The sequence below is a fragment of the Cupressus sempervirens genome, chromosome 1 (genome assembly GCF_028749045.1).
Source record: "Cupressus sempervirens isolate cs-2001-9-10 chromosome 1, ASM2874904v1, whole genome shotgun sequence".
Lineage (NCBI taxonomy): Eukaryota > Viridiplantae > Streptophyta > Pinopsida > Cupressales > Cupressaceae > Cupressus > Cupressus sempervirens.
The window spans coordinates 406016632-406043730 of NC_143118.1; the positions used below are offsets into that span (position 1 = coordinate 406016632).

Here is a 27099-nt window from a genome sequence, read left to right on the forward strand (position 1 = left end):
ACTTGATGAATAGCAATTTCCTGAGCAATGTGCTCCATCACTTTATTATTGAACTTCTTTTCAGCTGATGAGTTCACTAAATATGTGCATTTGTTTGTAGAAAAATTATAGATATCCCATTTGGGAATTTCTATTTCCTCATCTAAATCTATATCTTCTTATATCTCCTTACCTTTCAAAAATTGTGTACTCGGTTGAGCCTTAGGCTCAACTATCCTTGCACTTATTGCCTTAGTACCTAGAATGGAAACAATAGTAGACATACTTGGGCTTGTAGTAAAAATTGATAACACACTGACTAATGGAATACTTATAGAAATGCTTGAAGAATCAAAAATTAATGAAGTCAAAACTATAGAATATAAAACTGAAGTAGACAAAATTGGAGTGCTTACCATGGATGAGCTCTAAACTAAAGGAGTCAAAATTGGAGAGGTGATGACTAAAAAACTCAACTAGGCAGATGAAAAGGAAGTCTGCAGCTCAGTTGATGAAGTGAAAGTCACTTCTATCAATGACATTCTGAGCTGAGTTGGGGCAAAGAGTGATTGGACATTTGATGTATCAATTGTAGTCACAACCAAACTTTTTGAAGTTGTTTGCAAACTTGATTTGATCAAAAGTTTCATTGGGGAGTGATGAAGTGAAGCGATGGCTACAATAGTTTTCTTGACTAGGTCAATCTCCTCATCATCTTCCTTATCTTCCTCAGTAGTTGCTACACCTTGCTCCTCTTCATCTTCCTTGTTATCAAAATGAGTCACTTCTTCAACATTTTCTTCCTCATCTTTCTCCTTATCTTCTTCTTCATCAACATCCTTTACTTCAATTGGATAATCACTTGGTTTATGAAGATGACAAACATTTTTCCAAGTGTTTGTAGCATTCTTAACTACATGCTCTATATACTTAATCAAAATTAAACAAGTATTAAAACTTAGAGTCATTTTCTCTTCATTTTTCTTTAAAGACTCTTTTAACTCAGCATCTAATATGCTCGGTAGTAACTACCTTAGGGTTTGTTCATATATGTCATTTACTGTTTGCGTGGAAAAATCCCATCTTGGCTTTATTTTCTCTAGCAATTCATTAAAGATTCGAGAGGCAATTTGGTCTGGTGAGTACTTCCATTTACCCATTTTGTTTAGCACTAGTTCTTCAACTTGTTTCTACTCAACCTCTATCCTAGTCTCATATTTCAAAGATTTGGAATTTATTATTCTAGCTCCTTCCATTTGCTTCAATCCTTTCTAAAAGGTGGGCAGAGGTTTACTAAAAATAATGTCACTTCCTTTCTTTCATGATCTCCTCATGAAGATTGTAGTGGATTCCTTTGTAGGCTTGGTGATGATCACCTTGCCCTTTTTCTTTCTTAGATTCCTCTTCATCCTCATCTTTTCCCTTGGTTAACATGAGAGGTGCACTAGATTTTAGTTTGGCTATCCTCCTCTTCCCTTTGTTAACCGCATGTGGGAGCTTTATCTCTAGCTCTATTCTTGTCTTTGTCTCATCATAAGTACCAAAATAAAGGGGCCTTGGGATCAACAAGTTCATTGGAAAGGGCTTGAATGATATCCTTGGTTTCATCAATGTTCACCTCATAGCCAAGAGGTTTGACCCATACAACCCTAGGCTTGACTGCTTGGATATATACCTTGTTATAGTCAACCATGAAATACACATCATCCTTGTAATCTTCAACTAAGTTCTTAGGTATCTTGAACCTATTTTTCATTTTATCTTTGAATACATTGAAGTAGTTGTCCATGATGCTGCCATAATTCTCTCTCATTTCTAAAATATATTCATTTATTTGGTATAGTACATGCACATCTTTTCTCTAGATTACTATGCCTTTGGAAGGGAAGAACTTCTAGACATAAAAAAATAAATATGTTAACAAAGATCCAAATTTGCATGGGTTATTCTTGGAAGTTCTAATAATTTCCATATTCTTATTGAATTTCCTCAATAATAACTTCACGAGGTCATATGACAAGTTGTTTTTCACCACTTTATATGCCAAGTCCACTGCTTCACATGATACATTGTAACATGGCTGAACTATATATTTTATGAGCTATAACATGAATACCAAACTTCAACTTTACATCTATGACAGTACTTATTTTGATGCCTCTGTCATCCTACTTGGCTAGGATTTTCTTCTCTATCTATACTCAACCTAGAGTTTTAGTTGTTTTGACTTTGGTGAGCATGGGAAGGCTAGTGATTCGATGAATCATTTTCTTGTTTATTAATATTGGTTGTTCTAACCACAGTTATTCATTATGCACCTGGCTAAGGATATATCTAATTCATTTTATTTGAAACTCTTGGGGCATATGGGAAATGTATGTCAAACCTTTTGTTTCGAAATGTTGATGCTCGGGTTTCAAGGTTCCATCAACACATAACTGACCTAGGGCATCATCCATCTCTAGAGTACCAATTTCTTGAATTACACATTTAAAATGAGTTCAAATGTCATTAACAAGAAGCACCTTGGGAGGGATTTATGATTGAGCTTTGCTAGAGTCTAGGGTGTTAGCAACCGCAGGCACAAGCTTGAAATTTGGTGCCTTCCATTCAACACCTCGGACCAACATATCAAAACATTTCTTGACCTTTTTTCTATTCCTTGATGTCATTTTCGTTTGGTAGCTTGAGAGAACTTTTAAAACATTTGGAGAAAATTTGCCCAAGTCACCTTATTGGATAGAAAATAGCTCTTCGCAATAGCAGTAAAAAATTCACAGTGAAAAATGAATTTACTTACATGCCTTTTGTTAAAATTTCACCATTGATTCTTGATATGGAGGTAGATGAGATGACATTATGCTTGACAGTCTATCATCCACTTTTCTAATGATCACGCGGTGATGCTTTCATGATTTGGTAACCATAAGTGCCTTGTTACTCCCATCCTTGCTCAATAGAGTCTATGAATTGACCTTACTCAGTAGAGGAGGTAACTTAATAATAACTGATATTGATCTTGTTTAGTGATCCCTTTATATCTTGCATGCAGATTTGGATCTTTGTCACCTTTTCAACCAGAACTGATTTTGATGTTTTCTTTGATAGCCTAGTTCCAGTTCTTCTTTAAGAACTTAATTAGAAATGGTAGTGTCAACCAATTCTTGAGTGACTTGACCATCATTACCCAAACCAGTATCCTTAGTAGACTTAGGAATCCATTGTTGTTTCATCTATTTTTGAATGCTATCACCCTTTGTCTTCTTTTCATCTTCAATTTCACTAGTATTCATACAATTCTTGGCAAGATGACTAAGTTTTGTAAAAACAAAACATCTTATAGTGGTATCTCTTTTCCTCATATAATGTTTAACACAATTCATACTAATGTGTCCAAATTCTCCATATTAATGACATCTATAGCAGGTATTGTAGTCCCATCCAAATATTGCTTTCACAATTCATTCTATAGGATTCAATGTCTTTGTTTTGCATTCTAATGCCTTGTGTCCATGTTTCTTACATTTATGACAGTTGCCTTCAACTTTTGGTTTCTCTTTGCATTCATTAGCCTTGTGACCATCTTGACTACAATTGTAGCATTTTCCATTGAATTTTTCTTTTCCATCACTCCAAAATTTGTTTGATGTATGGCCTATCTTACCATAGTGATTTCAAGTAGGCATTTGATTCTTTTGAGCACCTTGTTTGGAGGATTCACCTTCTTCCTTGTATCCAATTCTTGCATTTCCTTTTTTGCTATAGAGGTTTTTTTGATTTAGTTGATCCATGTCTACTTCAGATTTCATCATTCTTTCATTGATTTGCTTCTTAATGTTTAAATCATTTCTCAATCTTTCACTAATTTGCTTCTCAATGTTTAGGTCATTTCTCAATCTTTCACTAATTTACTTTTCAAATCTTAGATCATTTCTTATTCTTTCATTGATTTGTCTTTCAAAATTTAGATCATTCCTTATTCTTTCATTGGCTCATGATTTCCTCATTTGCATTGGAGAGCTGATCAATAAGGTCTACATGCTAAAAGGATTGGTTCTGGATCTCATCGTTCCTTCCATCCATTTCTTCTTTTATCTTTTTTCTTTGTTCCAAAACGTCACATAACCTTATTGACTGAATTGGTTGTTCTCTTTTCAGCTTTCTTACTTCTTGTTGCAAGAAACCATTCTTCTCTAGGAGTTCTTTGATTGCATCATTTGCTTCATCTAAATTTCTTGAAGGGGAAAAGTCTTCAATTATTTCTTCAATTTAGAGATGATCATTCATTTGATTTGCAAGTTCCTTTCCTCTTTTCGGGGATTGGGAAAGTTGCTCCTTAGTTTTCTTGAGTTAAGTAATTGCCATTTCCAGATCCAATTTTTCATTGTCAATAGCTTTGTGAATTCTAAATATCTCCATATCCTTGATATCTGCTCAAGTTGTTAAACTTTCTCCAGAGAAGCACAAAGCTCTAATACCAATTGTTGGAAATATTCAAGACTATTCTAAGTTACTAAGAGGGGAGGGGTGAATTAGTAACTTCTAAAACTTCTACCTATCTCAATTCTTAATCCAATAAACCATTTAGCATTTAATTCATCACATATAATCTAATTGTATGGATGAGAAACTAAAAAAAATGAAAGCATCCACAACACTTGAACTCAAAGATTTGGTGACCTAAAACCTTCCAAATAGAAAATAAAACTCGAGTGGGGATTGTACCCACAAAATTTAGTATTGTAGTATAAAGTTGGCCAGTTAAGGCTTACATTGGTCACTTCTAATGATCTTCCCTATTAGGAGAAATTAGGACAACTAGGTCCACCTTGTGAGAGGATTTACAAGCATACAATGAAGTATGCACTTAGTAAATAGATTTATAGAAAAGATTGTTGGATCTACCTTGTTAAAGGATTTTGACTAGTTCACTTGTTAGGATGAAGCAATAGATCTCTGACTTGCAACTAGGTTTTCTGATGGAGATTACTTGGTGTATTGATCACCTTTTGGTGATAGATTTTTCACTGTTACTCCTTATGCTGATATGGCCATTACAATTCTTTATCTGCTCTATATGCTTTCACATTCACATTCTTGCACATTCTTTCTCTTTCTTACATTTCATTACATTGGATATGATACAATACATTACATATATATGCTGATCCAATTTGCAAAATTACAAAGTCAACCATGACACAAGTTAAAACAAGTATTAAAAAGTCAGCCCACATGAAGATGCTCAGATTTTGAAGACTGACTCGATGAGATTCTGATACTTGGCATCCATTGTCACTACTCAGCATCATCATGCTCTTGGTAGATGTAGAAGCTTGGTCCATACTAATCAATTTCAAATAGTCTTGAACTCAGTCTACACTGGTGACTTGGTAGATATTGTGCAACTTGGTAAACATTGAATCACTTGGTTACCATGAAATGGCTCGATTAACACTGGCTTCTTGTCACCTAAACTGAGAACTCGGTATATACTGCAATGCTTGTTAACCACTAGCTTCACATCACATGAACTAAAAACTCGGTAACCATTGATAAACTTGGTATACACTGAAATACATGGTTTGAACTTCAAAACTTCACACTAACTGAATCTACTTGGTAACCATTGGAATTGGTCAAAAAGACTCGATAGAAACTATAAAGCTTAGTTGCTACTGAATTACATGGCATCCACTATCAGTACTTGGCATCATCATGCTCTTGGTAGACATAGAAGCTCAATCCATATTGATCACTTTCAAATGATCTTGAACTCAGCCTGCACTAGTGACTTAGTAGATATGTTGCAACTAAACACTAAATCACTTGGTTACCATGAAGTGACTTAGTTAACATTGGCTTCTTGTCACCTAAACTGAGAACTTGGTAGATATTGCAATGCTTAGTAACCACTAGCTTTGCATCACATGAACTACAAAATTGATAACCACTAATAAACTTGGCATACACTGAAATACATGGTTTGAACTTCAAAACTTCACATTAACTAAATCTACTTAGTAGCCACTGAAATTGATCCAAAAAACTTGGTAGCAATTGTAAAGCTCAGTTGCTACTAAATTACATAGAAAACAATGTAATCTATTCAATGAGCTCGGTAGCTATACAAAATCTGAATAAGTGTGTGTCACTACTAAAAAACTTGACTAATATGTCAATACATAAGATCACCCAAAACATTGGAGTTGATCCCCAAGATCAACTTTTCAAGAGAGGAGTTCAAAAGGATTCGTTCCATTAAGCATTGTACAAAATAACAACTCAACCATCATCACAAATAAAAGAATCCTACACTAAGTTCTTACAAGAAAAGAAGTTCAATTTTGCATGGACTTATTTAGATATGCCTAGGGTTAACACTAATCTTATTATGCATCAATTATCCATAGCTCTAAGTGTTAAACTAGTTAAGTAGAAATTGAGAAAGATGCATGCTCACATAGCTCTCCTAGTCAAGGAAAAATTAGAGAAACTCCTTCGTGAAAAATTAATAAGAGCTATTGACTATGCTGAATAAATATCAAACATTGTACCAATTTCAAAACATGACAAAACCATTCAAGTTTACATAGATTTTAGAGATGTTAATAGAGCATGCCTAAAGGATGATTTTCCACTTCTTAATATAGACATGATAGTGGATATGACTAAGGGTAATGTAATTTATTCCTCAATGGATGATTTTTCTAGATATAATTAGATTGAGATAGCTCCTAAATATCAAGAGAAGACTACATTTACTTGTGCATGGGGTACCTATTGTTCGAACATTATGCCTTTTGGATTAAAAAATGCATGAGCCATCTATCAATGAGCTATGACAACTATTTTTCATGATATGATGCATAAAAACATGGAAGATTGTGTGGATGACACCTTGGCCAAGTCTAAGAAAAGAGATACATAGTTAAATTATTTACAAGTTAGTCTAGATCACATGGAACAATTTCAACTAAGGTTAAATCCTTAAAAGTGTGCATTTGGAGTCACTTTCTAGAAAATTTCTAGGATTCATTATTTCAGCAAAAGGACTAGAGGTGGACCTTAACAAAGTTCAAGCAATCATGGATATGCCATCTCCTAAAAACATTAGCCACGTGCAGAGTCTTCAAGGGCATCTTCAATCTATAAGGAGGTTTATTTCATAGTTGGCAGATAGAGCTCAACCTTTAAAAAAGAACTTATATAAAGGAATCAAATGTGTATGGAATGAAGAGTGTCAAAAGAGCATAGATCAAATTAAGAAATACTTGGCAAATCCTCCTATTTTAATGTTTCCTAAGCCAGGGATACCACTTATTCTATACATTTCAATGACAGAGTCTTCCTTGGTGTCATTATTAGCTCAACTAGACGAATATGGGAAAGAAAGAACAATATACTACATTAGTCGTACTCTTGTTTCATATGAGGTTAATTAAACCAGTATTGAGAAAGCCTACCTCATAGTTGTGTTTTCTTCCCAAAAGTTACAACATTATATGCTTGTGCACACTATGTAGATCATTGCAAAAATTGATCTACTTACATATTTACTAAGAAAGGTTGTGTTCATGGGTAGACTTGCTAAGTGGACAATGATCCTTTTAGAGTTTGACATAGAGTAAATTGAGCATAAAGAAATCAAAGGGAGATCCATAGTAGATCAGTTGGTTGATTTCCCACTACAAGATAATACACCTATTCAAGTTGATTTCCTAGATGAGCATCTTGTGTATATGACTAAAAGAACATAGAATATGTTCTTCGATGGGTCCTTTATGCAAAATGGTTCTAGAGCTAGTGTGTTGTTTTTTTCTCCCCATGGGCACATGATCCCAAAACCTTACAAGTTATTATTTCCATGTACAAATAACATTGTTGAGTATGAAGATTTAACAAATGGACTTAATATGGCTATAGAATGGAGAATTACATAGTTACACATCTATGGGGATTCATAGCTGATAATCAATCAAGTCAATGACAATTATTAAACAATAAATGAGAAATTGGTACCTTACAAACAAATGGTTGATTCCTTGAGATGCTACTTCACATTTGTCCCATTTCACAAAATACTTAGAGTAGAAAACAAAGTAGCTGATGCTATGGCTACACTTGCTTCACTTCTTCAATTAGAGCTACTACTTGTTGGGGCTACTACTTTTTCCCTTACACATGGTGTCAAAGCAATGTTACCTTTAGAGGTTGAGATTTATTCACTCAGGGTTTCCCTGAAAGGTCTAGTTACAGATGAAGACTACCATGGCATGAGACTTCAAGAGTGAGAACTTCTAGATGAGAAATGCCAAGAATCATTTGACCGTTTGAATGTCCATCAAAAGTGCATGTCAAAAGCATTCAACAAAAAGGTTCACCCTAGAGAACTCCAAGTGGGAGATCTTGTCCTTTGTGAAAATATTAAAAGTTAACAAAATAGAGATCAAAAGGCTAAATTTGAACCTAATTGGCTTAGACCTTACATTATTACTACAACTTTTGGGTTTGGTGTCTATTTATTGTCTATAGCAGAGGGAGAGAAGCTCCCTAATCCTATCAATGTCTTGCACCTGAAGAAGTTCTATCCATGATGCCCATTCTCTCTGGGAGAATGTTTGTACATATTTATTGATCCTAAAAAATACAAAAAAAAAATGATATATTTCAAAAATCCAAAAAAAAAGTATATTGGAAGATAGGAATATATAGTGTTGTTGTGGGCCTCTGGCCTTTACTTTGTAATCTAGATTTGACTGAATAAGTTTTTAGCCATTTTTTCGAAAAAGAAGAAGAAGGTTTGATCATTTTATCCTAAGTCTTATTTAATTAAAATAAAACCTCTCTTTTAATTAAATAATTAATCCACATTTAATTAATTAAGAGAAAAAAACCCCTCTTTTAATTTAATTAACTATTTCCTATTTAATTAAAAGAACTTGCTCCCTTTTAATGAAATAAAATCCTACATGAAAAAGGAAATTAAATAAATTAAAAATAAATCCACTTGAAAAAGGAAATAAATTAAAGAAAAATAAAGAAATTATTTTTTCCTCTACACTTAAATGTGCATATCTCTAAGTGGGATTCCTCTTTTTCCTCTTTCCACTTTCTTCTCAAAGACTCTTCTTTTCTCATTGGTGGAATTTTGTCTCAAATGGATCAAACTCTATTATCCCATATTTGTTATGAGAAGCCTCCTAACTCCACATTTTCCTTTATAAGGAGCCCTCTCCTTCTCATTTTAATATAGAACAATATAGAGAGAAATATAGAGAGAGATATAGAACAATAGAGAGAAATATAGATAAATATAGAGAATAGAGACACATATAGAGAAGATAGCTCATTGCTATAGTATTGTTATGATATAGGTTTAGAGAGTGATTTGGAGGAGTTTGAATCTTAGTGTTTGGACATTGGAGCTTCATTGCAACTTCTTTCTTCTTGTCTTATTCTCTCTTGCATCCATGGCTTCCGTCATTAGGTTTCATCCTTGGATTTTCATATTATCCTAGAGTCATATTTGTTTTTGTAGATTAATATTGCATTGTTATTTCCTTTCTTTCATTGCTTTGCATTGTTATCATTTACATGAGTTTTCATCTTCATTTGCATTCATATTTTGATCTTTGAATATCTCATTTTATGGTGTACTTGCATGGGCACAAACTAGGGCAAGTTGAGGGCGTTTATCACAAACCCTTACACTCCATAAATAGAGAGATATGAGCCACTATTCGAGACCTCATTCTTGAGAAATCTTGGATAAAATGACTCATAAAAGTGTGCTCACATTTTAGCACATAGATATATTAGGTTGTTCAATGAAATGCTAGTTCTAAAGACAAATTTAAGTTTCAGTTGGGTTATCCTTTATATCATGAGACAAATAAAGTTGTTAATAATAAACATAAAAATACTCATAATATTAAATATTTTATTGGTATTCATATCTTTGATTAAAATTTAGAAAAAGTATTTAATTATATAAGAAAACTTCTAAATTAAATGCTAAAATATTTTTTGAGTGAACTCTTACGCTATGTTAAAAAATTATAGGGATAAAAAAACACAAATCACAACCTAATGACAAGCAATAAAGAAAAAGAAGAACCACTTTTTAGCAAGATTAGATCACTTAATTTCTCTCCATTTCTAATTTTTTTGATAAATAAGTAGCAAAAATGGGGTCTGACCTAAACAATAAAGAGTTATAACTGAGCTACAACATTCAATTACAAACACATTGAAAGACAAAAAATAGATAAAAATCCATGGACAATCACCACCAAAATAGGAAAAATATAGTCACCAATTAAATTTTCTAAATAAATTCATGATCCACAAAGTAAAAAATATGCTAAATCCTTTGCCTCTATCCATAAATAAAAAACCCATATAATGCAATTAAAATTTATAACTAAAATCATGATGTCCAAAGTGTTAACCTTAACAATAATATGCAGTCTTATAATTAAAGCTATAGAAACCTAAATATTAATAAGTTTCTACCTCAATAGGGAACATCCAAATAAAAGTATAAAGAGTTTTAGAAACACTATTAAAAATCCTATAAATATTCTGCTTCATATTAATGGAGAAAAATTTCAAGACAAGACAAAAACCATAGTTATCTAGTCCTATACAAGGTACTTTAGGATAACCTTGAAGCCTCACCTCCCTAATTGTGATTATTATCTTTCTCTTGTTTTAAGAGGTAGAGTATATTAGCTAAAGAGTGCATCAACTTGATCACAAATGGGCAAGCTTTGTGAAGTCTATTTACATCCCCTATAGCCCTTTCCATAACACCTTAAGTTCCTTTGAATTGTTTGTACAACATTTACAATATCTAACCTCCTTGTTATTGGCCATCATGATGACCTCCATACTTGTAATATAAATTTTACTATTACCTGAAGGGAGCAAGAAAGAAGGTAAAATAAGGGGAGGGGAATTTATTTACTCTTAGGTTCCACTAATATCTAGGCATTCAATAGTTCTATCCACTTTAACATTTGTAGAGACATGCTTTTCACTATTTCCATCATGCTTTCCTATCTCAGACCCAACTTTATTCTCAATTTTGGTGGTTTTAATTACATAAAAAATTATTTCCTTAACCTATTTTTCTATCGTTCAAGGTTTTTTAGCTAGGTCTAAACAATCTTCTAAGTGTTTCCTCTTTAACCTTTTGAAATAATTAGACGAACTTATAAATCACACTTGGTTTTCTGGGCCATTTTGGAATGTTCTCATTTTGCTAACTTCACCTTATTACCCACATCCCTTTGGGAATCAAAGACATGGAGATCTACATGGAAATTATTTTTGAGACTCTTTAGGCCATTCTTCCCCTATGGCAGGTCAATAATGAGAGGGTTAGTAGAGAGGGTTTGAGGAGTTGGTATACTAATAATACAAGAAGGGAATAGGGCTAAATGGAAGTTATAAATTTTGTACATTAACTTGTAGTGTAATAATAAATCTCCTTCTTTTCAAGTCCCTTACACTCTGTAACATGCTTAATCATGTCTTCCAAAGACCCTAGAGGGTAAACTGAAACTAAAATTGAGGCATGGTGATAAATGTGATTTAGAAAAGAGAATTGGTCAAAACTACACAAAAATTATCCACCATAAATAGTAAAATAGTTTTTGATGAAGGAACAAACCAAGTTCTATGGTTCAATCAACTCTTCTCTTGAAAACCATCTTAGAATTTTACTTGTTCCTCACTTTGGAGAAGTACCTTCTTAGGCTACTCTCATCCATAACTCTACTTATCCTTTTCGATTTCTACCCTTCTACGAATAGCCTAACAAAATGTTCTATCAAAAGTGATACTCCTAATCATTACTTTTTATTTCTTCTTCCAACTATTGACAATTTGTAGAAAGAATATGGCATTGAAGCCAATCATGACTTCCATGTATGAAATCTTACCAGCTTTGGCTATCCCCGCCCATTTTCTCTCTTGTGCAATTTTTTGTATGGTTTTTCTTTCTAGCACTACTAAAATTACTCAAAAGATAATACTTTATGCTAAAAACTCTTTATCTATTATGAAGAACACCATTTACACATAAAAGATCAGTTGGATTGATGGAAAGTAAAGTCTTCTCTAAGGCATGAGAGAACCAACCAGTTCTATAATGATTACTATTATTTTACCACTAAGTGTCCTCAAAATGATTCTATTGTAGAGTGAAAAGAAAGTGTTTTGTATAATCTAGAGATATGATACAATATCTAAAGATCATAGAATTTCTCATTTCAAATAATGATGCATTCAATATATCTGAATACATATTGTCATTGGTGTGATGCTTCTCAAAAGCTAATTTATGAATACTTCTCACTTCAACCCTGAGAACTTTGTAAGAATCCATGTCAATATTAATTTTTAAACTTGTTTTCTTTCTTACCCTCATCTTCCAATTCTTATTCTCCTTGCCTCTTAAATTTGTGATAAATTTTGTCATTATTAACCACTTATCTTTGTTCCTTAGTTACACGAGCTATTATATTTTCAAGAAGGCTTGGTAAATTTCTCCAACAATAAAGCTCCTCACATTTAAGCCCTTTTTTCTATGGTAACATATGCCACCTCATTACCTTCTCGATAGATTTATTGTATGTGGTAATCTTCAACCCCTTGATGATAGCTTTATAATCATTGATGATATTAGTAAAAATCCAACCCCACTTAATCTTTTCCTTCATTACACATAATAAAAAATTTGAATCCCCTTATATGCTTATCTTATTGCTAGTAATAGAGGTAAAAAATAATAGGCGACATAAAAGAGCCATTACTTTTGCTTGATTGTTAGTGACCACTTCTAGTTTCCATGCATAGGCAAGTAGAAAAAAATCCTTATGATCCCAAATCATACCTTGTTCCATTATGCTTTCTCTCCTAGTTACTTCATCAAAATTGAGTTTAAACTCAAAAAAAATTACATCTATTCCATATAGTTTCTCTTCTTACTTCCCTTTTGGTATTTTAAAAATTATGGTAGGTTTCAGGGAGGCCGAAAGCCTAAGTGATCTGCTAGTCCCTCATAGATAGGGTATCTTGTAGGGTTTTCCATTTGCAACATCTCACATTTTTCTACAAAAATCTCAACAAACCAATAATAATTAAATCTGGAGACCTTTCTTCATCCCTAAATATTTGATTATTTCTCTCTTTCCATATAATCACAACTTATCTAAAGTGAATAGAGTCTACAATTCTTTAATAATTAGGTGGTGCGATGGGCAATCCTAGTTAATGATAAACTCTTGTTTAAGTCTTCCCTCAAGACCCATGTAGTATGCTCACGACTTTATACCAGACCCAGGGAATCCCAGTTAATGATAAATTTAAGATGTTATCAATTTATGCCATGATGTTATACCTTTGTGTTCCTTTTTTCGTTATGATTTGTGTGAATTATACTATCTCATCAAAAGGCCACATTCTAATGAAACAATGGAAACAACACCATAATATAGTGCCAAGCTATCATAATTAATTGATGGTATATATTATTAAAAACATCATAAGAACAACCACAAAAGGCTTATAAGTAACCACCCAATTCATTCAATACTTATGTTTAATTTTACAATTAAGATGCAATACTCATATTTTTCTTTAATGTAATGTATCTAATGATAAAATTATTGAAAATAGATTGATACAAGTATGAGAATGTATTTCAATCATTGCTTTGTCACTGATGTCAAACCTACTACTTGTTGGTAAGACATCTTCCTAGTTGATTTGAGTACTATCATATTTATTTTATTGATGAGGAGGTTTTGATCAAATAAGATAGAAAAATCATCTAAAGGAAAGGTTGAGTTAAGGTATGAAAATGTAGTACAAAGATTAGTTCAGATACTGATGATATAGTCTACTAATTATCTACTTAAGGTTACAAAGGTTGGATATACTAACAAACTCTAGAAGAACAAGTAAGAAGAATTCAGTGTGCCAAGCTTGACCAAGTGGACAGTAGGTGTCAAAAAAAGATTAAGGTTCATCTAATAGTCATTTGTAAATCCTTTAACTGAGTGACATTCCAACTAAATGATCAAAAGTCCTCTAATAAGGCTCACTCCTAACAGGGTGATTGGAATCCTCTAACCAGGTCACATTTAACAATTTTCATTGTAACCTTTAATAGGGCATTACTTCAAAAGAGTGAGAATGAGTAGCATGTTACTAGTGGTTTTTCCCAAATTGGGTTTCCAAGTAAAATCATTATGTCAAACATGTTATTAAATTTTTTATGTTTCATGCTTAAGCATTTCTACAAAGTTGATTTGACAGTAACCTACAAAGTTTAAGTTTTTGTATGATCTCATTGATGCATGCATGATGAATATGTTTTATGAATATAAGTTCACTAAGTTGTGAAAAGTTATATTTCTACATCTAGACCTTGGATAACTAATTCACCCCACTCTTAGTTATTCTAAATAATCCCAACTAAACTTATGCATGTCATTTATCCATAATGTTTTTACATTACTATGATATGTGAATGTATTTAGAAGTAAAATTATTAACTAATAAACTATTAAGTAAATCTGAACGTAAGTATTGTTGAATTAAAATTAAAATTTAAGTAAATATTATTTTTGTTAAATATTAGTTATAAGTTAGTTGGAATGACTCTTCTCATACTAGGCATTTCAAAGTGTTGGGGGTCAGGGGAGGTGGGACTTTACTTCTGAAAAGTGACACAATGTTTGTTCTAGTTGATTAGAATTTTATTTTTTACCATCCTACTCTTTGATTGAGGTAGGGTTTCTTTTAATATGCTCTCTTAAATTTCGCTTTGAAATATGCCTTTTGTCTACCCAAATGAATTAATGAGTGTAGGTGTTGTCATTTAGACAATAATAACATATTGTTTTCTTAGCATATCTCTAAGTGCTATTATTTTATGAATAAAATTGGAGGGGTGTTGAATGTAGGTTGAAAGAGGAGGGTAAATTAAAAGTGATCAATTTCCTCATTTTCTACATGCCAAGCATCTTTTACATTATACTTGTTTTGATGCTTGGCAAAGCTCATGAAAATAATTTGCATAAGTTTTAGATGCACGATTAAATTCTTTTTTTCCCTCTTCCACATCCATGTGGATGTTTTCTACTAGACATATGTGTAAAGTAGAATTAGGCACTTAGCTAGATAAGATCCTTCCAATCCAATTGTGCCAAGTTGTTATCCTTCTTGTGCTAGGGTCAGGTAGTTCTTCTTAACCAAAGAACCTTGGGGAGTTAACCAATCCATGGTTGTGCAATAAAAATGCCTAAGCCACTCTTTCATTTTATGATAGCATATGGATCGTGTTCTAATGGCTTGGGGATTGTACTACATGTGCATGGGCTCCCAAGTCCAATGGCATGTTATCTTTTGTGTTTTATGTTATAATTACACATTTATCTTATTTAAGGTTCTCATGATTCCATTTATTTGACATGTAGGTCAGCGTACTTCTGACATGTGTTTGATGTGTAAACTTTACATCATTAGTATATATTTTTTGAAATCAACATGTGGTTGGCAATGTAATAACATATGAATAACAATATTATGGTGCTTATGTAATGATGACATTTGATCCTATTTTTCAATTTGACTAAATGTCATTATGTATGATTCCAACTTTAATTTGAATGGAATCAATTTTTGCAATATTTCATTGTCTTGACTTTTCAACTTTTTTCAACATATTTTTGGTGATTTTTGCTTAACTAGCATCTATTTGAGAATTTGAATCTTACCTCACAAGAATCAACTACCCATATTGTTTTAATTGATATCCTTTCCTAACCCAAAGCTCCCATTTCATCACTAGCAAGAGTCTTGTTTTACACTCATCAATTTCATATTCTTACATCTTTGTTTGCACTCGCAATAAAAATGAGAAATCTAAAAAAAAATTAAAAGATTGGCCCATAGAATTTTATTGGACATGGTATTCTGCACATAGACCTTTGCAAGCATAAAAATGAATAGGCTAGGGAGATGACGTTGAAGTGAACAAAGCCACCCAAAATTTCATAACACCTATACACATTTCATAACTATTTTTTTCTAACTAGACCTTTTAGTGGTCAGTATTTTATAGATTGATTTTTTTAAATATATATGACTACAGTATAAATGCAACTTATTGCAAAAATGGTATCAATTGAATCTATTTGACATGAGGTAGTTGCAATACTACATCCTGATGCAAAAGACATAAGGGACTAGTTTCCCATGGATTGGGCAAAATAATTCCAGAGACTCTAATTCTTCAATTAGCTTGAATGAGGTAAGATATTGAAAATTGAAAAGAAAACCAATTTCTTAGCCAAAATAAAACTTTGAAAACTAAATTTCAGTAAGAATTCCCTCATACTTAGCGAGTGTGCCTTCACATTAAAGAAAGTAGAAGATCACAAATTCTAAACCCTAAATCCTATTTGATCGATAAAAATTAAAATCCAATGATGTTAGTGAATTAGAGAAAATGATTGAACCATTGAAAACACAAAGAACATATCGAAGACTTTCCTGTATAGTCTTCGCACAAGTTGCCACATTTAGAAGATATTGCAAGATGTGTGAGTAGTGATTAGACACATTTACTTTTGATTAGGTAATACAACTTCTAGTTCTAAGTTAAATACAAAATGGTAGATAATAGAAGGCCAATGGGAACTGGAGAAGCACCCTTTTCAGATCTAGGTGGAATTGCAAAGAGCCGTAGGTGGAACGCCTGCCTCAGTATCGGGTGCAGCTACCGGAGTATGCCTACATTTCTCCAATAGCGCAATAGTTGGATCAACCATTAGAGTGAGCTTCCATTATCCCATCGAGAGTACCAGTTGAAAATGAGAATCACGTTGCCGACTGCCCCTTATAGATAGTAGGGCCGGCGGGGCAATGGAATTAAAGTAAACCAATCCCTCCTTATTTGTAAAGGGCACTCCCTTGTTTCATGGTGATGGGCAACTTCTTGCTTATTAATATGGTAAATGATTCATTTTATATATTCTTCATTAAGTAGTGACTTTTATTTTGTTATTTCTTCATTAAGTCGTGACTTTTATTTTGTTATTGTAATTTATTTATTTTTTGTTTTTTAAGGTAGCTTCTATAACTTTTGCTATGGGTGAATGCTATTGTTTGACTACTAGCACTATTAAGTAGTGACTTATTTTGGTGTAATTATTATTAAAGGCTTTCAAATAGGTTCTATCACTTCAAGAGTATAGCTTGACATAATTTATTCTTGCATTTAGATTTTCCATATAATATCAAATGTGTAATTCAGATTTTTTTATTAAACTATTAAACAATTTTTTTAACAATCTAATAAATATCATACAATTTTTATACACAATTTCTCCTTCAAAAATATCTTATCTCTGTTTGCATGAAATGCAAATAAAGACATTAAGACTTTTCAATATATACAAATTCAATTCATTTAATATATTTTTTTTCTCAATTTTGCTTTTCATTAGGTGAGACTTGTGTTGTAACACAACTCTAGTTTTTTATATATTTTAACTAATGGTTTAACTATGTATTACAATCTATTAATTCAAATACTATTTATGGCAAGCATTTTCTACTGTGTGGCACTTGTTAATTTTTGTCATGATGTTATTCCTTTATGTTCCCTTTTTTGTTATGATTTGTCTAAATTCTATATCTCATCAAACAGACACATTTTAATGAAACAATGGAAACAACTCCATAACATAGTGCCAAGTTGTGATAATTAAGATAAATTTAATTGTTGATCTATATTCTTAAAAAAGGCATAATAATAGCCACAAAAGAGTTATAAGTAACCACCCAATTCCTTTGAAGTGTCTCTAATGTTAAAATTATGCATGTCATCTATCCAGAACGTTTTTACATTTTTATGATAAATGAATGTATTTAGAAGTAGAATTATTAATTAATATACTATTTAGTAAATCTTAACATAAATATTGTTGAATTAAAGATAAAATTTCATGTGGCTAGTGGCTCACAAGCGTTTCTATAAAATTTAACAGTTTTTATATGTTGACGATTTCTATGTATTATTAGCTTCCCTTTTATATCAATTTTATCAACAACCCACAAATTCTATTGTGGACAATGCCATTGCTATTTCTGCGCACCCTTTCCACCCCCCTTTTTATTCAAATATTTGATTTTATATTGTTGTTTTATTTCTTTATTTTGTGATTTCAATGATTTCTGTTGCTTCCCCAAAGAACTAGATGAGTATGGACTCTATGCAGGTAACAAGGGTAGAAAGTTATTTGTGTCACCCCTTGTCTAGATTAGATGTAGTGAGTGATTCTTGTGATTATATTTATTTGTTCTTATTATATATAGGAATAGGTTCCAAATCTTTATAATTAAAATGATATTGAGTTCAATGATATAATTATAAGGTTACAATAGTGACACTTACAGAATCGATTAGCAAAAAATAAACTAAAAGAGCCTTTGAAACTTTAGAAAATTAAAAAATCTTGTCACTCTCAAGAAAGCTTAAAAATTAGAGCTTGGTAGTTTGAATGTTTTTTTACCTAAACCATTAGAATAGGATACTATGTTCTATTGAGTTATATTGTGTTAAATTCTTCTTCTTAATTTTTTTCATTTTTAGCTCTTTTAGACGGATGAAAGTTTCAACTGAAGTGGTGTAGATTTTTCATGAATGTTAAAAATAATACTGAGTGCAACTGCATGTATGGGTAATTTGGAGTTCATTTATTATAAGTAGAGAAATGAAATGTGTATTCTTGTGGCTTAAGAGATTATATTTTTGTTAATTATGAGTTGATTAGAGGTAAATTTGTTAAGTTGAATATGTTCTTCTGTTATGATTATATTTTAATTTGTAATATATCTTTAGGTATATATTTTTCTTTGTTGAGTTGAATTATTAATTATTATAATATTTAGATGTTTTTATATATAGTTGATATACTTGTAACAATATGAATAGAAAACTCACAATTGTAATTATGAAGATAGGTTTTATTTGATATTGAATTTAATATTATCATGTTAATCATTTTATGTTTATATTTGAATAGGGTGATAGTCTAAAATTATAATATGCATAAATTTTTAAAATGTTACATCTGAAATATGACCTTGTTTAAATAACTTTCATTAACTATTTAAGCGGAGACCTAACTCTTAAATAGGCAACCTAGTCAATGCATGTCTTACTGTATTAAAATATAAAAAGATGTAGAAATAAAAAGAATTAGAATAGTCTTCAAAACCTTATAGTTTTACTACAAATCCTATGATAAACAAGAGTTGTGCGAACAGCTCGAGTCCCTACTTGTGATGGGAAAGAACATATTCTTGAATCTAAATAACCCCAATTCCAAAGGGATACATATAGAAAACATATTAAGGTTAATTTTATACCTACTAACGCCTTCTCATATAGTTGGGATGACAAGAGATATAGCATTTGGCCAATCCATTCCCATTGGTGGGGATGAACCTTAGCTCCCTCCAATTTCAACTTTAATAATTTCATTATATATTTTGTATCAATTGAAACATTTGATTTTTATCTTTGTATCTTACACAATTTCATCATAATTTGAAATGCTCATTATCGCATATTTATTCAGGTATTTTTAAATATAAACTTATTTTATTATTAATTATATATTAAACTAAATTAAATATGTATAAGGTGGAGATTCATTACAACAACCTAGACTTCATGTATATTGTTCGTTATAATTTCTATACATTATTTTGGTCAACAAGAATGGTAAAGTTGTTTGACAAATGTCAATAGATATAGCAAAGAACTCATTATAGTACATGTAGCATGGATACTGACAAAATTATGATTTCTAAACCTTTCTTCTATTCAATAGCTTTTCTATTGCACTATAGCAAATGCCTGGCACACCCCACACCCAAATAAATTATAAATAGATTTAGAATACTACACACTAGAGTGATTTCTTAAGGTTGAACTTACATTGCGAGGCAGATATATTTCAAAAATGCATATCAATGAGAGTAGTGAAAAGTAGGAGTAAGTGCAAACATGGTAAAAATTGCTTGTAAAATTCGTCTTTCGGATTGACTTCAACATAAATATATTTTCTCTATGGTTCTACCCATAAAAAATGGGCAAATAATTTTTTCGCAAATGCTTAACATGTTCCCAAGCCAGAGTTTAACTGTCTTTATTTGTCTATAATTTTTGGTTCAATACAAATGACATGCTCAGTAGAATACAAAACCAATGAGTAGTATTATTAGGTGAATAGAAGTCATAGGAAGGATATTTATCCTTAAAATTTGAGATCAACTGCACCCTAGAATATTATAGGATGCAAGTTTTAGTTATGCAAGATTGGTAGTAGGTGCATTGGAAGAAGGATGTAGATATTCTGATATTTAATAGAGAGCATTGGTGGAGCTCTAAGAAGACCTAAAGAGGGTATGCCAATTTTCTTTAAGCCTCTTTAGATCCAGAATGAAGGGAAAAACTATACTTAGTCTTTTCTCCAACGTATGAGAATTTCAGCCCTAGCTAAGCTAAAATAGGCCTACTTGTTGAGTTGTTGCAGGTGAGTGGGCATTCACTTCCTTATATGCTATAATTTTTATTCTAAAGTCTTTCCATATGATTTTTGGATTTAAACGGTTTCCTTATGTTTGTTGGGTTTATGTGTCCACTTATTTCTCCTATTAATGCTATTGTAAAGAGAAATTACAAGAGAGAACACTCTTATAACCTTTATAAAATACCAATTCTTTAGCTTCATTAACTATGATGCAACTTGTGAAAAATAAAGATCACTTCCTCAGAATAGTAATTTCCTCCATGGTTGAATGAGAAGTCCAAGATAACCATATAAACTAAATAATGTAGTAAATGGAACAATAATTATAATTAAAAATCTTCCAATTTTTTAAAAACAAAGTATCATATTAAACTGAATTCTAGTCATCAACAGACATTTAGACAAGCTTTACCTATAACTTTTCAAAAATTATGTAGAACTTTAGATCAATTAACCAAACTTTTAGTTTTACAAATTTATAGAAAATACTATAGTGGAGTAACCTTAAATGTCTTTCATACCTAAATCCTTTACTAAATCATTTTTTATCTCTCATAGGAGTGACTACAAAAATTAGAAAGAGCCATCATTGTACAAATAGGAAGATTACTTTTTTGAAAAACTAATAAATAGAATCTACCAAAAACATTGGATCTAATTAAATTAATGTAGGTGCACCTTAAAAATAGCTTTTAAAACTAAAAATTATCTTGATGGAGACTGTCAGACATACAAAATGAGTTTGCAAATACATAACTAAGGAAGTAACAACATTGGGTGTGGCTATTTTGTTAGTGTTATATCACACTACTAAAGGAGGAGAGATGCAAGCTTTGTTTAATAGATAGGATAAGAGGAGGAACATATTACAAACTTTTCTTAGTCAACAAAAAGAATAGAAAAATTTGAATTGGGGTAGTCCTCGAGAGGAAATCATAGAGTCAGCTTCATATATGTGGAATCTTGAAATCTATAACTGGAGTTGGAGATAGTGATTCAACATATTAATGGGCATAGACTCAGTATAGGCTTTGGAGAATTATCAATGCTATGGTCGAGACAACTAATCATGATTTCCATTCAGTAGTGACATGGATAAACTTACTATCTGTGTATATATTATTACTAGTGAGAACTCTCATTTCTTAACATATTCACAAATCAAAAGGGAGAAAGAAAACTATAATACACACCTCTGAATGATAAGAATTTTCATTTTTATTCACTAGTTGAAGATTACATTATCATCATTAATTAAATCATTAAAATCACTAGCTCTATACATATACTTTTGAGTAATTTACTCGTAGCATATAATAAAAAATTCATCCAAAATTGTTGAATGCAAATAAAATTAGCCTCTAGTAGTTTTGGTTGTAGGAAATTTGTTTTCATCTTCGATTGAAATTAAAGCTAGGACATTACATGATCATATAATTTAATCAAAGATTTAAATTTTCTTTGCCCTTGGGATAGAATTTATAGATTTCAGGATTTAAGCAACACCCTATCCTATGCAACCATTAATCATTTCAAATCAGAATAAAATGTATACACCATCTAAAAACTCAATCACTACATAACCATAGTCAAAGGAGATGAACCAAAACAATGAAATCAATTAAAATGACTTTCCTAAAGAGAAAAGATCTCTCCACATAGCTAGATATAAGATTGAGTACTCAAAGGAACTATAGAAAATGAGTGCTAAACATGTACTTTAGGCTATAGATTGCAAACTATGAAGCAAGATAGTTTTAGTTGAAAATATAAAACTTCAAAGGAAAAAAATATATAATATACATAATTCTTGAGAATCATGGGTAGAAGGAGCTGGTGCAATAATTTGTTCTTGGTTAGAAATTTTCTTTATTTATGGACACACCTCATTACTAATGTCTATGCACACAATATGGTTACATATATGCCCTTTGTGTATTGGAGAAGTAGGGTTTGTACGATGTCTGCAAAATGCTACTATGTCACAATGGTTAAAACTTCAAAAAAAATCTAACTATGCAGCAGAGAAATCTTGAAATCCAGAGACAAACCTTCAATTTGAGAAGATTTAATTTCATTTCATTTGATCCTTCACATTTTAGGAATGCAAGTGAAACACCAAACTGAGTTTCAGCCAAAAAATATGATAATGAATGAGTGATTCATCAACATAAGTTAAGAGAAATAACATATGAGCAATCATGACATTTGTCATCTCTAATTATTGTCTCCTAGCAGCACATGCTTGACTCTTGCCATCTTTAATAATATTCTACTAGAATAACACGCAAATCACCACATCATGAAGGAGGTCTCGATAAGGATGTCAAAACTTATGCTATTTTTCTCCTCTAAAATTCAAAAAGACTACCAGGAAAAACTGAAATGACCAATCACAAAAAAAGTTTAAAATTATGAAAAATTGATAAAATATTATTTAATGTATTAATCTATACCAAACACAAGGAAATATTATCAAGTGCACAATTTTCCAAGATTAGACTAATTGAGAAGAACAACCTAATAACTTTAGTCTCCGGCCTTAGACAAGGACTGATAAATGTGAAAGCACTAAGTTTTTACTACACATAAATATGATAACAACCATTCTACATAAATTGAAATGTAAACACATTGTTCAGTTTCCAAATAAATAATATAAACTATTTAAAAATCATGCCGTTATGTTGATTTGTTCAGTATTCAAGATCTATGGTTAGAAGAAAAAATGAATTCAAATTCTACCTGAGATAGGATATTTGTTTTGTAGCGTAGTTGTCTGACTTAAACAAGATGAAAAAGATTTGACTACAAACATTATAGAACCTTTCCTTTTTATCCTTTTTCGTATACGAAAGCGGGCAAATTTATTATAACCGAGTTTTTGTCACGCTGCAAGAATACACTATAGATTAAAATGTAAATACCAATGCTCTGTCTAAATTGTTAAAAACCAGGGAGCGCGTGGTACCGTCAACTAATACGACGGACATGACGGCGTAGAAAAAATTGAATACCATGCACTTCTTTTGAGTTTTAAAGAATAATCTGCCAGCCACCTAATGGTGCAAGTTACATCATCATGATATGAAACATTCAAGCTCGAAGTGTTACAAGAAAATGTCAATCGTTTATACTCATCTCTGAATATATCAATTAAATGAAAAAGTCAGACAAATGATGGCCGCGTGGTTTATACAGACATGGTCAAATTCAAATGGTAGCAGGTGAGGAATAGAAGTTATCTCTACAACGCAGAATCGTTGTAGTTTCTTAATCAAACGGGAGGCCCGCGCCGATCGTTTTATCTATAAATACTTCCTAGAAATCTCAACTTATTTCATTCCTCTCTCTGCCTATACAGGTGAATTCAATTTCATATCCCTGCGAGTACAAATGGCTTGTCTTAAATTATACGCCGCGCTCATATTGCTCCAAGTACTTTTCAGCGTTGGTCACTGCAGTTCCGAATTCATACATTCACGCGCTGCTTATTATGGGTCTCCAGATGGCTTAGGAACTTCCAGTAATACATACTTGAATTCTATGTTGCCATTATCATGATTTAGTTTTACTCTATCGTTGAACAAAAGAAATGTTATTAAGCAAAATATGAATGTGCAGGTGGTGCTTGCGGATATGAAGAGTACGGGAGAGACGTCATGGCAGGAAATGTTGCTGCAGCGAGTCAGTTTTTGTACAGAAATGGGGCTGGATGTGGCGCCTGCTATCAGGTAATTAATGAACATGAACCATTATTACCATCATTCTTTTTCGTAATAAACTGGAGTGCTGATTGACGTTACTTGATATAAATAGGTGAGATGCAAGAATGAGTATCTATGTACACAGAGCGTAGTAACAGTGGTGGTCACAGATCATGGGGAAGGCGATAGAACAGATTTCATTATGAGTCCTCACGCTTTCACAACTATGGCGAAGCAGGGCAAAGATAAGCAACTGACGGCGTTGGGTGTTGTTGACATTGAGTACAAACGGTAAGATATGATCTTTTCGCATTACACTGCACTCTATATTCTAGACAATTGCTCATGCTAATGAATTCTGCAAATACTTGGCAGAGTGGCTTGCAACTATCCTGGATACAACATTTATCTTAAGATTAACAAGAGCAGCAATTACCCATATTATCTATCTTTGGTGTTGCTGCACCAAGGTGGCCAAAGAGATGTAGTGGCCGTTGAATTGTCTCAGGTATAGAAACCAAAAGCATACATATATTAGATTTCAAATTCATATCAGATTTTGTGATATATTTTTGTATCGCTGACACTGGGAGGTTGTAATGGCAGGAGGGAAGTTCCGAGTGGAAGGCAATGAGGAGGAGTTACGGCGGTGTGTGGGACATTGTAATGTCACCACCCAGCAAGGGAAGCCTGGTTATCCGATTTCAGGTGTCAGGGGGAGAATGGATTTATGCTCTAAATCCTCTTCCCTCTTACTGGAAAGCTGGCGCTGTTTATGATGCCGGTGTTCAGCTCAAATACTGATTATTACAATGACTACTTAATTTCGTGGCATTTAAATTAAATAAATTCAAGCAGGGAGATTCAATGCGTTTCTCTCTTCTTGCACTTGCCACCAAAACATGTCATCTTACTGTTCGTAAATAAAAATTTAAGTATAACAATTTACCCTCATGTATTTTTTGGAGAAATGGACCACATTTCCACTTTCAATATTTTCTTTGAAAATGTATCAATCTATGTCTCTTTCCATCATTTACATTTTTTTGCTTTATATATGGTCTTCCATATCGAAATATATTTCTTTATTAAATATTTTAGTTTTTATTTCTGTTTATTTAATCTAGTATAAGGGAGATTTATGCTTTATTTTTTTATTATTAGTTTGTCTGGGTTCTAATTAGCATATTAAAAAAAAAAAATTAATTTTTTAAAGATAAACTATATCTAATATTCAAAATATAAATAATTAGACAAATATTACATTGAGAAAGTAAATAGCAGGAATAACAAGAGCTCTGGAGGAGCTAGAGTCTTTGCCCAGTGGGAAATAAAATATGGATTTGCATTTCACAGCAAATTGAAGTTTCTTTATGATAAGCATTTTTATTTGATTTCGAAGACTATTTTTATTCTTCTATAGCATCTATTTGAAGGTTACCCTTTGACTGTAGCATTTGTATCTTGCTATTTTGATTCAAGGTCATTTTCTTTGTCTGTTGCATTGTTTGTAGCTTTATTTATTTTGAGTGACCATTTTTCCTTGTCTATAACATCTACAGATCTAGTTTTTCCTTCTCAAAATTGGGAGAGTTTGATAGACCTTGGTTCTAAATCACAAGGTTTAATTCTTTGTGTATCTTGTGATTAAAAATAAAAGTTTGTCTTTTGTTTTCATAATAGTTGGGACTTTTATGTCTTTGAATTTTTTTACTAATATTGTAGAATATACTTTTAAAATAGGTGTTTTATTTTCATTGATAAAAAAATATAATAAAATAATATCAATATTATTTTAAAAACTTGTAATCAGTAAATAATATAAATTGAGAAATGTTTAGAGGTATTATTGATGATGCTTGGGATAATTAATTTGAATTATAAGCACTCCAACAATGTATGTGAAACTATTGATATCATAACTTTAAAGTATTACTTTCATAATAGATGGTAAAGTAATTAAAATACATTTTCCTATTTTTATGATTGTAGTTTCAATTTTTATGGCTAAAAATTGTTATTATACTGTACAAAAGAAAAAATATACTTCTACAAAAATTAAGTTATTTTCTACACGCAACTGTTGGGACATAATGTCACCCACCATCCTTGTATGGGACCCCTGTTCACAGCCTTGGCAAATGTCAAAGATGAATCCACCGTGAGTAGTCCCGGTGTTTCTGTGTTAGTGTGAAGTGTAGACTGCCATGCAGGGAGCAGAACTTTGTGGTAACGGACTTGCTGTCGATAAAATCCTCGACACACTTCAACTTTCTCTCTCCGCATTGTCCGGAGCACATTTTTCCTATTACTATAGATCTTGTCTGAGAAAACATCCATCACTTCCTCAAAACTGCTCTCACAAGATAGGTGGGGTGTATATTTGCTCCTATTATGGATTTATTCCTCCTTGATGGAGACCAGGCTACCTTATATATTTTCTTGCACACATCCCAATGCACTTTGATAATAAAATCACTGATGTGAAATATTCAATTGTTTTTGACTTCTTGGGTGGCAATGAAAAAATTCAAAATGTAGAAATCAAAGCCAAGAAAAAAATTGAAATTTTAAAAAATCATGAAAATTTGTGAAACATGAAAATGCAAGACTTCCTAATATTTCCAAAGGGCAAAAAAGGTATTTTGGAATCCAAATAGCAAGAGTTTTGGAAAAGTTAAAAATATGAAATCTAAAATCACACAAAAACCCGGAAAGTGTGAAAAATACAAAAAAAAGTTGAAATATTTGAGAAATTCTAGAAAAAATCACAAATTCAAAAATTATAA

The 27099-nt window shown here is 31.8% G+C and overlaps 1 protein-coding gene across 1 annotated transcript; it reads left to right on the forward strand.

The window, feature by feature from the left end:
- The first annotated feature begins 23963 nt into the window (after positions 1-23963).
- Positions 23964-25268, forward strand: LOC149578016 (expansin-like B1). Its single transcript, XM_089795264.1, has 5 exons — positions 23964-24129; positions 24228-24337; positions 24423-24601; positions 24686-24818; positions 24917-25268. Exons 1-5 carry the CDS (start codon positions 24000-24002, stop codon positions 25112-25114), a joined length of 750 nt encoding a protein of 249 aa, XP_089651390.1. The 5' UTR covers positions 23964-23999; the 3' UTR covers positions 25115-25268.
- The last annotated feature ends 1831 nt before the right edge of the window (positions 25269-27099 follow it).

Bases quoted from the DNA above. Each gene is read 5' to 3' on its own strand.
- LOC149578016 (XM_089795264.1), top strand. From the start codon at position 24,000: ATGGCTTGTCTTAAATTATACGCCGCGCTCATATTGCTCCAAGTACTT. The intron at 24,130-24,227 runs GTAATACATACT...ATGAATGTGCAG, and splicing joins AGATGGCTTAGGAACTTCCA to GTGGTGCTTGCGGATATGAA. The intron at 24,819-24,916 runs GTATAGAAACCA...TTGTAATGGCAG, and splicing joins TGGCCGTTGAATTGTCTCAG to GAGGGAAGTTCCGAGTGGAA.